This window comes from Nasonia vitripennis, chromosome 3 (assembly GCF_009193385.2).
Source record: "Nasonia vitripennis strain AsymCx chromosome 3, Nvit_psr_1.1, whole genome shotgun sequence".
Lineage (NCBI taxonomy): Eukaryota > Metazoa > Arthropoda > Insecta > Hymenoptera > Pteromalidae > Nasonia > Nasonia vitripennis.
The window spans coordinates 21983208-21997511 of record NC_045759.1 but is presented as its reverse complement, the minus strand read 5'-3'; the positions used below and the strand labels follow the sequence as shown (position 1 = coordinate 21997511).

At 40.5% G+C, this 14304-nt stretch overlaps 1 protein-coding gene across 4 annotated transcripts; it reads left to right on the top strand.

Moving 5' to 3' along the window:
- Positions 1 to 7350: 7350 nt before the first annotated feature.
- Positions 7351 to 14018, top strand: LOC100119949 (putative transporter SVOPL). Of its 4 annotated transcripts, none has more exons than XM_032597989.1 (13): positions 7511 to 8141; positions 8424 to 8489; positions 8934 to 9023; positions 9683 to 9844; positions 11430 to 11592; positions 11675 to 11796; positions 11925 to 12169; positions 12259 to 12419; positions 12494 to 12668; positions 12769 to 12883; positions 12990 to 13149; positions 13386 to 13513; positions 13595 to 14018. In XM_032597989.1, exons 4-13 carry the CDS (start codon positions 9718 to 9720, stop codon positions 13636 to 13638), a joined length of 1440 nt encoding a protein of 479 aa, XP_032453880.1. In that variant the 5' UTR covers positions 7511 to 8141; positions 8424 to 8489; positions 8934 to 9023; positions 9683 to 9717; the 3' UTR covers positions 13639 to 14018. The 4 variants fall into 4 exon arrangements, with proteins under 4 accessions (XP_008203496.1, XP_001603639.1, XP_032453880.1 ...); XM_032597990.1 differs by having other exon boundaries at positions 7515 to 8145; XM_008205274.4 differs by lacking the exon at positions 8934 to 9023 and having other exon boundaries at positions 7351 to 8141.
- The last annotated feature ends 286 nt before the right edge of the window (positions 14019 to 14304 follow it).

Genomic DNA, 14304 nt, shown 5'->3' with positions numbered 1-14304 from the left:
CACTAATTGAACGTTAAGTATTTAATGATCCACATAATGCCTCCTGCACTCGCTCGCTGTTTCTTTTTTATCGCCAATATATAATTATCAAAACAAGAGCCTGCTGATTAGCAACATTCAAACTGTTATACCCGCACCTACTTAATCAAAATATTTGCAATTTCAGAAGCTGAAAAGCATTAAAATGGCAAATATAGACTTAATCAATAGGCAAAATCCCAGTATTATACTGATTTACCATCAGTGCACTAGTCGCAGGGGTCGTGTACTTAGCTTGCGTTTAACGGTTCAGATTAAAGTAGCGATTTAAAATTGAAATTTTTGAAAAATTAAGATTTCAAGTTAGCAAATACACTAAATCAGACGGAAAGTCAATACGCGTCGGGCAATTAATGATTTTTAAGTGGTAAACTTTGATAAAGAAGACTTTTCCAGGTATCAGACGTTCGATTTCACCTCTTACGCGTGGCCAATGAAAGTCGTTCAACCTTTTGTCATATTTCAAGTTATAAACGTTCAACGAATTGTTCTTTTTTATCTCAAAATTTTTGGGATTTCCCAGTATGATCTACATGTGTATAATTCAAGAAAAATTACATCAAGCACACGCCGTGTCGTATTTTTGTAACCGACTGTTTGGAAATTTTTAAGAGACTCAAACGCACTCATCGATGTTTTGGCAGGTGCTCGTTGTACGTCTTATTACTAGAGAAGTATCAATTAAAAACTAATTAATTTAGCCTTTTATCGCAAGGTTCCCATGTTCTTATTCAACCGAGAAACGCAGCTGCTACGTTATTCAAAAATTTATAAATAATTACTCAATTTTTTCCGTGAATCCAAACGTACGTACAATTGTACATACAGCAAAAAATGGAAACTTGTTTTCCGCTATAGAGGAAGTATTGGTTTTAAATGCAGGTCGTATATAATAGACGATCTAAAAATATAATACGCAATCATAATCGAGGCTTAGTCGATATCATCAAAATATCATCGACTCATATCACATATTATTAATATAGATACATGTATACGAATACATGATTAAAAAAATTAATTCGCACTCGAAGAAGATTGAATCATCAGAGATACCGGTATCCCGCGCAGCTTTTCCTCCCCCAATTGCCACCGTATAATTATATTGTGTATGGATTTCAGTTTTTCGATCGAGCGCCTGGAAGCATGTGAAAAACCGTTGTAAAGTTCGCGAAAATCGGCCGATTCTTATTCTTTCATTGGCGGCTTTTTAGTGCGCTCTTCCGATGACACACGCGGTGTTTCTTGAGATAAATTTAGCGCGTTCAAATCGACGAAACTGATATAGTAGGTATTTATAAAGCAAAATAGAAAAAAAATTAATTTGCAAAAATCAAAAAATGTGGTAATAGTCTGTCTCAGTACATGGGACAGTGGTCCGGACACACTGTTGGTCATTCGCAATGATCAGTGAACATCTGCGCCGCTACCAAGCTCGTCGGACAGCATACACGTCGTCTGGGTCTTTTATCGTTGGGCCTACTCTCAGGCTCGTCAGCCGGGCCTATACGATGACCGGTGAGGCACATCCTTTGAATCTAGTCAGATCACGGCTGCCTTCATCGCGTCGTTACACATGGACATGGCCATACATGCATCCGACTCGGACAATCCCCCGTTGGAGTTACGACTCCACAACCTTACAGGATTTGCTCGAACCTCTGGCTAGGCCAAAGAGGTAGGACTTTCTGGCTAGCGGACGCACAGGCGAGATGACTTTCGTCAGAGCTTGACAGAGGTCTCGATGCTCGCATAGGTCTTACCTGAGAACATTCGTACCACGTACTATAGTAGGGGTTGAATTGGCCTTGTATAGTGATCGGGAACTTTTTTTGCCGCTTGCGAGTTGACGAGTTGTTTGTCAGTCACCTAGTGGCAGGACTCGGGAACTAGCATCGGAAAATTGGGGGCGGAGGTGTGGGGGTGGAGGGTCGCGCCGCTACGGGCCCGGAGTACATTGCATAGGTATATGAGCAGAAAGCGACACGTCGGCGCGCGAAGCCCGTATACCTGCGGCTTTGAGGCCTTAAGGCTCGGAAATATTTAAAATTTATACGTACGATGGATTTATAGAAAAATAAATTAAAGATTTATTGAAAATTCAAATTTTTTCACATACTAGTTGTACATGTAGATCGTGTATTATTTGTAAGTTTATGTATCTTAGTGCGGGCAGCAGCAAGTGTGAATGTGTTTTCTCGTTGTATCGGTTAAGGCATTGTTTTAGCTGAAATGAAAAAATGAGCTCTGAATATTGAGAAAAACAATATTCATACGTTGCGACTTTGCTTTTTTTACAGTAGCATTGTTGATAACATCGCAGCCTGGCGGTTCCTCCTAAATCTGTGAAAATAGGCAAAATAATGCACGAATATAATATGTGCTTTTTAAAATTCATTTTAATATCTCAAAAGCGAAAGAATAGACGAACAACTGTCAGATTATATTCTTCCCAAATGCAAAAATAGAAATTTTTTTGTAAAAGGTAACTTACGGCCACATTCGTTCTTAGGTCAGGCTGTAGGGATTTAAAACTGTCTTATTGTGACATAATTTGTTGCAGCAACGTATATGTTTTTCACTCGCATTTCCGTTCCTTATTGTTAGTTATTAACAATTTATTTAAAAAAACACGCGATTTTGGTCTTTTTTTGCTTATAACTTTAAAACTTGAGGCACTATCAGAATGCCCTAACGAGATGATTTGTAGAGAATAGAAATATCTACAAAATTAGAGGTCGAACGCCTCAATCGGATTATTAGGTCCTGAGATAATTAGGAAAACCAGAAAATTAGGCGTTTTTTCGAAAAATCATAGCTCCGTCATTTTTTGAGCTGGAGCGCTAAAATGTTGAGAAAAAGTAGGGATTATAATGTTCTTTACATGTGCAAAAGTTGGATGCTGACGGATTATTAGTTTGCTCAAAATCGCGATTCAAAGTTTGCAGTGCGTTTTTTTCCGGCAGGTCTGTATGCTGTACCGTCCGATTGAAATTTCAAAAAAGGGGTCGAAAAGTTGACATCGTGCACTACAAAATATATCACTGAGAGAAAAGAATCCTTGACACAAAGAAGAATTCTTAACTGTTAAGAAAATTGGATTAAAATATAGAGAAATCCAAGCGTCTTAACAGTTAGGTTTCCAGATTTTTTAATTTTCATAACTATTTTTCCATCGACGTAAAATCACTAGCACTTTATAATTACTTGTTTTCACTTCTTATGATCATTTAGTATTGCTCTGAGAATATTCGATGTTGAAAGATTCTTTGTTTTTGCAAAATATATTTGAATGATAGCACGATAGGTATCATACGAATATAACCTTACACATAACCCCGCATTTCTGTGTGCATGAAACTATCACAAAAGTATTTATGCATACAGAATCTTCAACTTCATCGAACAAGCCCTATGATATTTTAAATGTTGTGCATCAATATGCTTTGTTTCAGGTACGTAAAGAAAGCTTATCACTCGTGAAATAGTATAAACGCGATTATATAAATATATAATCGCGCTGTTGCTGCACTCGGTCGATAAGTTTTTACCGACGGTGCGCTAAAATCGCTCAAAAATTCCTAAATCCTTTAATAGTTAAGAATTCTTCTCTTACTATGAAAAGAGTTTCGTTTGCAACAAATACATGAAAAATAAGTTGCGGTTAAGTCGCGAATCCTTTGCGACAAGGATTCTTTTCTCTCAGTGTGCCACGCCGCCTGTGCGATCGTCACCTTGGAAGCAAATTTTAGGAAAGATCAGGATGCTCCCCCTGCGCAGCAGACGTGTGTCAATCGTATATTATCTCCTCGAGTATATAATGGAGATCATATTTATTCAACTGCTCGCGCGCATAGAATAATTGTTTTGATCGATAAGGTCGCGTATTATTATAGCCGATATTTGGAAATTTCTTAACAGCCCTGACACAGCGCTTATCTGCCACCTCGTGACTCGTATTGTCGGTTCGACGTTTTGCAAGTGTATACCTGTCGCTGACAATATAAACTCGACGCTTCCTCTATACGGTAGCACGGGTGAAACCGATTGAAGCCGGTTTTCTTCCACAAATATCGCATCTTGGATTCTTCCGTATAGACGATGCTGCTGTGTGCGTTTGGCTCACGGAGATACACTTGTACATGTAAATTATCCTTGTACCAATGCGACCGATATTATTGTTTATGGTTACACGCGTATGAGCTTCGCCGACGATGACGCAGGTCGCTTCAACGCGGTTCATAGGCCCCTGAGCACGTTCGGCATAGCGAATTTTTTTTCCTTTTTTTCTGCGCTTGCCAGAGCGAGAAGGGTCTATATCGTCAGTGTGTACGGCAGCGTTATTTTGAATCAGAGAATTGAGTTATGATCGCGCGAAATCGTTTCAAAATGGAACAAACAGCGATAACAGATGTGTACCATCAAGATGCACGATCATTGGTTATTGTGATCAATGTTGTCCTATTGTCACACGCATGTGATGTGTAGTATCGTCGTCGTGTTCCTAAAAATTTCCTCGAATTGTTTTCCCTGAATAGAAAGCTTCTCGACGACGATGACAACGTTGCAACGAAGCAAGTTATTCGATCCTTCGCTACTTCTAGCGAGTATAGACTATTTTTTGCCGGATTTGGATCGGAGATAAACATTTGAATACGTACTTAAATTACAATTCATACTCACACACACCCACACACACACGCGCGCGCTCAGTGCAATTTTTTCCCAATACGATTTCCAGCCTCGCAATAGCGGGAAACATTTCATCATCTATTAGGCATTGATAGATTTTCAGAAAAAATGTCTCACGCACACATCGACGATCGATACCACGTCCGATAAATGGAAAAGGGAGATACAGTGGAGTATAAAGGGGTCTAAGAATAGAAGCTCCATCGCGAGAGGCGCGATTTTATTGATGAGCGCATAAAGGTAGTAAACATTGCAATCTAATTCATAATGATGATGATGATGATAAATTTATTAGCTGACGAAAGCAAAATATACGTGGGAAACTTACTCGTGGCTTATCAGTGGGCCCAATCTCTATAGCGCGCGCAAGAGGTGGTGGAAATTTTTCTCACCCGATTGATGAACGTTTACACGTTGCGAGCATTTGAACAATCAATTATTTTTGCGACACTTTACAGCTGTGTCACATGCGCCACTCTCGCAAAGCGAGGAAATACGCTGAAGACATCGGACTGCGGTTTCTTCTGCTGCCTAAGCAGATATTTCTGGGTCTTCATACATGTTTGGTCTCGAATTCCGTATAAAAAACTATGTTATGTGATTTGGCGCGTGGCCTATTAGTTTTTTCTTTGAACAAACGAGAGATTCGCTAATCAAAATATTGGTTTATCGCGAAAATGATCGGCTCGGGTGGAGACAGCTGGACTGTGTCGTCGTTAAAATAACATTTGGATTATTAACAAGGATTAAAAGATGTTTGCTCGGGCTATGCGCTACTTCTTGTCTTGAAACGTTCGTTATTTTTATACGGAACCAAAATACGAATGAAATCTCAGCTTTTCGAAACATAAAAGCCGGCGCATAAGAAATGCGGAATTTTTTTGCAGTACAAATCGACGAGTGTCTTACGAAAATTTCGTGTGAATTTTTAAGGATAATTTATTCACACATCTGGCCGATCAGACACAATGTTCGTTTTATTATCATTGTGAATAATCGGAAAACCGCGAAGCGAGTCATTTGTTTAGCCGTATAGACTTCCATTAAATCGTCATCCGATTATCTTATCAGCAACGTCACGTCTGTGTGCGTTTCGGAGTAAAATGTTAAAACTATATGTGGGGTAATTCTTTGGATTGATAATTTTCGACAGTTTTATAGTTAATTAGCTTGCACTAATTGATTGAGACGAAAGCCACAATTACGCGCGAATACTACACGTTTTTTGCAAGGCTCGACTGTATAGTCTTATCCAAATAAATGATACGAGAGCGACCTGCTAATCAATTTCCAAACATAGTGTATTTCAAACTTTAAAACGTATATAACCAGCATATTCAAATCAAGCTTTTCCCTGCGAACAATTACAAATGCATTACGAATTAGAAGTGTATATAACATCGCGGTACGAATTCAGATCGAATACAATAAAAATGACTGTGTGCTCAGGCATCGCTGCACATTCAATTTATGTAAATCCAATTACAACTAGATTATTTCCAGAGAGCGAGAGGCTTGACAATGTATTTTCTTCAAATTTGAGAAAAAATCTGGAAAAAAATCGCCTTGAAAGCTCGATTATAATTATGTAAAATCGGTGCAGAGGATCGTTAATCAGTCTTATTTGAACTTTTGCGCATGACTCAGGCGCGACGAGTCAGGTGATCGACTATATAGTTAACATGGTCCGATCAAACCTTACTTCGCTTACTTATTATATTATAATATAAATATAAATATATACAGAGTTGCTGAAATGAATCGAGATCCTTTTACGTTGAACATTAATAATTATTTCTTTGCATTAAAAGAAGATTGTTGATCCATCTTCTTGTTTTGTAAATTTCAGTGATCGAAGTAAAAACTTAATCCTCCTTATTTACAGAATATTTGCGTATATCCCGCTGAAAGCTGGTTCCTAAATATGCTTTCGAACGCAGCGTTCATTACTTTTTTCGCACAACATAAGCTACTTGATATTTATCAACAAGCTCGGGTAAAAATAAATAAAAAATAAAAATTCAAACACCTAAAATACGCACGGCATATCCGTGGTATACAAAGTTCGAAGAGAGTAGCCAGCAGAGATTAGAAAAAAATTTTACGACGTATTTAAATATATCGAAATGTTATTCAACTCGATTGTTTGCATCTATAAATACAATCGCCTATAACTTTTACAACATAATCTCCCGATATCAGAGGCTATCAACAACGCGTCTTCCATCTGGTAACAAACGCGCATCTGAGAGTACAGAACGAGCGGTAATTCTCCACCTGAGAATTATTAGATAAACAAAAATAAGTGGCACGCAAAAAGACGCTCGAAATCCCATCAATAATTGTATCTTATCGCGGAGAATCAATAAGCGCACTAGGCGGGAGGCAGTGCACCCCTTGAATGAAAAATTTTCCAGTAGCGCCATATAACGGCGTATCGCGCAGAAGCTCCTAAAAATACTCCGTCAACTGGCTGCAATAATTGTATATTACAGGCCTGAGAAACGCAATAAAGAAAAAAAAATTCTGTATCGCATCGCAGGTGCGCAGTAGAGGGAGCGAGAGCCTCGCGCGCAATTATACCGGGGCAAACATCATCGCCTCAACCCTGTTTTCCGATCGCTCGCGCTCTGGCGCATATCAATTCTAGAATACGAAGAAATAAAGAAGCGCTGGCGTCGCGCTTGGAAATGTACCTTCGACGCTCTTATCAGGTGTATAGACAAACGATTCGTGGGGGCGCCTCGTTTAAAAAACCGACGCAGCCGAGGGTTCTCTCATTCGTCTCGGGATTCTCCAGACGTGCGGAACTCCCACAGTATATACCGCTACTACTGTCGAAAGTTTCGCGATTCTTCAAAACACGCGTTCTTCTATATTGCATCCACGACCACGGTATAAAGTCAGTGGTAAAAAGCTCGTTTTTTCCTCCAGTCCCCCGGCGAACTTGCAGAATCCGCGCGCCGCTATTATCGCTTCACAGCTGCCCCACCTTCGAATCGGAGTGTGACTCGTGTGAGAGAAAAATCAGCAGCAGCAGCAGCAGCAGCAGCAGCAGCAGTAGCAGGTGAAGAGAGACGTGCGAGTGCATCATCAGCAGAGAGTGCGCGCGTCGATCCTCTACTCTCCTTTCGATACGTTCGAGCTTGTATTCGCTGTATAATTACACACCTGCGGCTGTCCCATAAGTGTCCGAGGGAGCGACGCGCTCCTACGTGTGTTTGGAACCGATCGACGGATAATATACACACAGAGAATAAGAGTGGCCGTGTGTACACAGCAGGCTGTGCTCCCGGGGTATTTCGGCGGCGGTTTGTTTTGTCAAAGTAACTCGTCAACAATTGCGAGTGCCGGCGTTGCGCGAGTTCCTGCAGCAGGATATGTGATGAAGTCACCGGTGAAACATGATGGCAAGTATGCGGAATTAACGCTTCTCTCTGATGCGCGTGTGCTTCACTTTCGCGACGAATTATACTTTCTTTTTTATGCGCTATCGATGATTGTTTTTTTTTTTTCTCTTCTTTTTCGTCTTTTAAAGTTTTGCGCACACTCTGTAGACGCTGTAGAGATCGGTATTGTAGCGGCGACGATCGTTGACGCTATAGCTTCATTGTTTGTACATATAGTATTGTAGGACTTCTGATGTATGAGTGACGTTACCTAGGCTGATCGTTGATGTTTGTTTTTCAAAGGTAATGAACAAAAGTCTGAGTCCGACGAGGGACCGGTGGATTTCGAGCGGGCGATCACACTCACAGGTAATTTGAATTCTGCATTCTTTTTTATATCTATATGTCATCCGTGCTTTACTAATATAACATCGAAGTTGCATTTGCTCGAAGATCACGATGCACAATCGAGAGTAATATACGCACATTTTACGTAATATTTAGGTTAGTGTTAACCGTAACGCGCACATAAACTAATTTTTTTTTTTAAAAACACTTTCCTGCGCAAACTGATTCTCTCAAAAGTTTCTCAAACGAAACGCTTATATACACTGACGCGACTTGCAGCTTATCTCTCTCTCTCTCTCTCTCTCTCTCTTTTGCTTGTATGTACCTCGCGTTCAATCTTCGCGCGAATAACTATACGCGATATCCGACAATTTCTTCGGTTATTCACGTATATATCCAAGCAACAACAACAAAAAATCATAATATGTCATGTATGGCATACTCAATAAAATTAAATTTTACTAGGATAAGCATTATGTGGGTCATTGATTATTCAGGGCTACTCTCGTGTGTGTTTCCCAACAGTTGAGTTTTCAATTTTCACACATGCGAATGGTAATGTACCGATATATAAACTTACAATAATTCTATAAGTTTGCATAGACGCACCGCATGCTTTTTGGTAGAGCTGCGAACTGTGTGTACAACCCCAGCCCCCACTCCCCCCTCCCCTAAATAGAATGGAACTTTTCGAATTATTCAACATTTACATCTATGTTATAATTAATATAAGCATTAGTTCATTAGCTGTAAACGTATATGTGTATAACCATCAAACTATAGATGTATCTGTTTGTTTGTAAATTATGCATATCTGCAAGTTAATTCCTGAGACGTGAACCTTTAGTGCCGGTAATAATAATTCAAACTTTTATCTCGAAATTTATTTCTCTCGCCTGTGACTGATTCGGCATTAAAGGTTTTCCCGGTGTGTATAACCTGCAGCTATAACAGTCATAAGATTCCCGATTGATACGCATCGTTGAAAGTGCATTCGCGGAATCGCAGCTTACATCGAGCCATCTTTCAAAAGGCACCTGCACCACCACGTGCCTTTCCTTGTTACGCAAACTTTCAACGTTGCAGTGAAATCCCCGAAAGTTATAGTGCGAAGACATTGTTCACGTTTTATCTTCTTCCTTTCGCGATCGAAATTCCTCAAAGACAATTTTAAACCGATCTCCTCTGTTTCCTGCCCCGATGCGTTCCTCCAGGCAATGGAAAATTCAACTACCTGCTGCTTCTGGCTATGCTGCCGGTATGCTGGGCCAACGTCTACGCATCGACCTCCATGTCCTACGTCTTGCCCTCAGCCGAGTGCGATCTTCAGCTGTCCATGCTGGACAAGGGTCTACTCAACTCGATGTCCTTTGCAGGTGAGAGATTTGTTTACATACTTTTTTATTTTTCCTGAACGTTCACTTCTCGAGATAAACGTCGAGTGGCTTGATTCGCTGTAAATAACTGGATATGAATCATCTATACTGGGACTGATAATAAATCAGCTGCGATTTTAACGAGCTTTTAATTTTAGAGCGATACACAATCGAAGTGTAGACGTGATTAGAGGACTTCTCGTGTTTTCTTTTCTTTTTTTTTTTTTTTTTTTGACGATTGGAGTAGTTTAAATGAGCTTTATCAGAGATCGCAAACACTCGAAAACGTACCCCAGCGACGAACATAAGCCAGACACGCGTCGCTTCTTAATTTTCTAGAGCCTACGCGAGAGATAAAATTCTTCTCGATAAATCGGTTGGATCGTCGCGACTGCGCTGAAGATTAAATATTTGCTTTCCAGAGATAAGAAAAACAAATGGCGCATTAATTTATATCATAGTCTGAAAATCACGCGTAACGAAAAAAAAAATAATAATAAAGCGAGTCGCCCTAATGCTCCTAGACAATCGGAAGATCCGGCAACGCGATCGGCTTTGGCACTGAGCGTACGGTACTATATTGTCGCGCTCGCACACACGCGGAAAAGAAATCCTCGCGTAAAAGTATAATTACGTAAAACGGCTTTGTCGCGTACACGCTGCGTGAAATCTCAAATTTCGCGCGAGCGTCGATATAATTAATCACTCGACGCAACGCGCGAGCGCAGGATCGGTATGATGATTTCACTTTAATTTATTGTAATAATATAACGATATATGAGGGATATTTTTATGCATAGTTTACCGTAAGTATTTACAGTGAGCAACAACGTGGGTGATAGAAGACAATAGAAATTTTCTGAGACACATGAACGCCAAAGACACGTGTCGCCGCGTTATATCAGAAAGAAACGGTATAACCATTTGACGCATGTACGCGAGAGCGTGTCATTGTACCCGCTGCACAGATTAACGCTTTTTTACGATTCTGATTATTCAGCATAATTGTTATCCAAAACTGAGCAAATACCGGTTTCCTGTTGTCTCTCTTTGAATTTTCATAAACCTGTATTGCAGCGATGCGTCACTTCGGCTCTCGACAATAGACGCGACCTTTGTTACATACAGACACCTCGCGCAATTGTACACACATTTCGACTGTTCAATGGTTCCGAAAAAATAAGTTCCCTTATCCGAACAGATGTACGATATGCTTCTGGTAAACGATTTCGCGTGTGTAAAATTAATGTCACGGTCACACGGTTATTCTGTGTCAATATTTGACTTTTTTTCCACGATTTCCGAGCCGATAATAAACGACAATAATAATACCGATCTACGATGTATAACGCGGCGTGTCGAAACCGGTAAAACATCGAGCCATTGTAATTATATAATACAATCCGATGCGCGCGCGAGATAAAGCGCGCATTAACCGTAATTCGCGCGAGTACACACACGGCAGCTGAAACTACACAGTGGCTGCCGGAATTTCGCGCATGACTCAAGAGTGAGCAAATATTTTTGAGTGATCCTCGAAAATCGGTATTGTGACCGATTTCAACCAACGTTTTTTTTTTTTCAGGAATGATCATAACGTCGTTCCTATGGGGTTTCATCGTTGACGCTTTCGGCCGTAGGAAGATCATGGTCTATGGTTTTCTCTGCACAGCCATCTGCACCCTAGCTAGTAGTTTCTGTCAAGCTTCGTGGCAACTGATCCTCTTCAAGCTCGTCGACGGCATAGTGTGAGTATATTCGTCGATCGTGATTATCACCTACTTCGACGATGTGTGTATTGTACTAATACGCTTATGTTTACCTTTACAGCATTTCCGGTCCATACGCGGCGTTACAGTCGTACCTGGCCGAGGTGCACTGCGAGCATCTCAGGTCTCAGATGTACATGTGGATGGGCGTTTTGTTCGCTCTCGGCAATATCTCTCTGTCATGTGAGTATGCGCACGTGCCTGCGATATCGCGCGAATCCTTTGATTCCAGTGTGACGTCGGCATTGACATCGTGAATTCTTTCTTTTTGTAATAATTTTTTTTTTTTTTCGTCTCTTTAACTCGCTCAGGCTTGGCGTGGGTCATCATTCCCCACAAGTGGCAATGGGACCTGATGGACGGCTGGATCGAGATCACCTCGTGGAGACTGTTCCTGGCACTCTGTACCATACCGGGCTTGGCAGCCAGTGTCGCGCTGTACTTTTTCCCCGAAAGTCCGCGTTTTCTCATGGCCAAGAAACGACACGACGACGCCCTTCGCGTCTTCCAGAGGATCTACTCGATCAACACTGGAAAGGACCCTAGCACCTATCCCGTAAGTTTTCCCCTTGATCTCACGATTATGGGAAAAAAAAATTGATTTATACTGTGTACTAATAACGGCAAATGTGTTCTGTTTCTAAGGTCAAGTTTCTCGAGGAGGAGGAATCCAGTAGCAAAGTGTCGGGAGTCACCTTCAAGCAAACGGTCATCGGTAGCTTCAAGCAGATCCAACCGATTTTCCTGCCACCCAACGTTGTCACTCTAGTTTTAACTGCGTTCATTCAGTGCGGAGCAACGATAGGGTAAGTTGGATCAAATCTTTTTTTATTTATTTTTCTACCATTCGATCGTCGACTAACGTTCCATTTCGAGACAGATCGAACACGCTGAGACTCTGGATGCCTATGCTCTTCTCGATGATCGAAACGTACGACCACACCCATGCGGATGGGCCAGCCACTACTATGTGCAACAAAATCGGCGAGACAATATACAAGAACGTCACTGTCGCACAAAACGCAACGGCGACCGACGTTCCCCAGTGCTCTGAAGTAAGTCTCTTTATACTCATTTCTATTTCAATTAATATTACAATCAAAATGACGATGGCACGAACTAACGCATGAAAAAAATAAACAAACTTTCTTTCAGAACGTGGTCAACGCAACAGTTTACATTAATTCAATCGTCATCTCGGTTGCATCAGTCATAGGATACATGATCGCTCGAAGTCTAGTCAATATAGTCAGCAAGAGGATCCTAATGGGTAAGCGTTATATGCTATTTACGATGCCGTAAATATTCGAGTAATTACAATCAATCCATGATGTTTCTTTATTTTTCATTAACACGTTTAAATACGATTTTCACAGTTATATGCTTCGTCGGAGCCGGTTCCTGCTGCGGAGTTCTCTACTGGGCGGAAGACTCCAACGGCATCCTCGGCATATCGTCGGTATTCGTCGCGCTCTCGAGTATCGGAGGCACAATTGTAAATAATGTCGTCGTCGACATATTCCCAACTTCGTTGAGGTAAGCTGTTAAGCGAATGCGCAAGATGGGCACATTTTTATAGCGAATTATCGGGCAGATTGTAAATACAGATTAGCGCGAAAGCGCGCCGAGATCTTCTATGTGGCAGAAACAGAGTTTCCTTGTTTATGCAATAGGCAAAGGTTCAGAGAGCAATTTGTAGACAGCCACGATGCAAATTTTTATCGCGCTTGGATTTTTACTGATATTATTCGTGTTATTGTTTTTTTTTTCAGAACTATGGCGCTCAGTGTGACGATGGTGATCGGTCGCCTCGGAGCTGTTATCGGAAACTTGCTCTTTCCCGTTTTGTTCAGTCTGGACTGCTTAGGACCCTTTATAATGATAGGATCTGTCTGCTTAAGTGAGTGTCTCTTTATTTTTGAAAAATGTTTGGAAGCCACGGAACGTTTTTCTAACTAACGCTCTCCTCTTTGTGTTACAGTGTGCTCGACGTTGGTGTTGGTTTTACCACGAAAAAAGCAATAACTCAACGAATCAACCTGAAATCGACAATCAAAGAACAATCTCTTAGACCATAAGGATACAATATAACGTAATTTATATATACATTAGCTATTATTATATTATTGTATATTTTATAGGAAACTATTACGAGAACGCTTAATTAAGTTTAAGAAACGATCACCTTGCAATATACCTGATGATTGTGATAATGATTTTCTTAGCACCTTAAGTACATAATTAAATGAGATTCCTCATTGTAAATAACATGTATAGCATCTTAATGAATTTGTAAACTTGTTCATAATCTACGTGCATTTTTCATATGAATCTCTAGATTGTTAAAGCATCGTCAACGATGATAACAGTATTGTTGGGATTTAATATACACTTTTATACGCAAACCAGTTTCTTTTTATTTACTCGTCGACGTACTACATCCTCTCCACTTCCGCGCTTTTATAATTTTTGCAAATGAATTGCACCTCTTAGTATCGCTATTCAGAAATGTCTCAAGAAATCGACGACCGTTCGAATGTTTATGCGGCGTTGATTTGTAGAAAGATATATTTCAAATTTAAAAATACACGAATTCCCAGACACGCAGACGATTCGCATCGCGATAGTTGTTGGAAGTGTTTTTGCTCGAGCAAGACAAACTGCATACGGCACACTTTTTTAACCAACAAG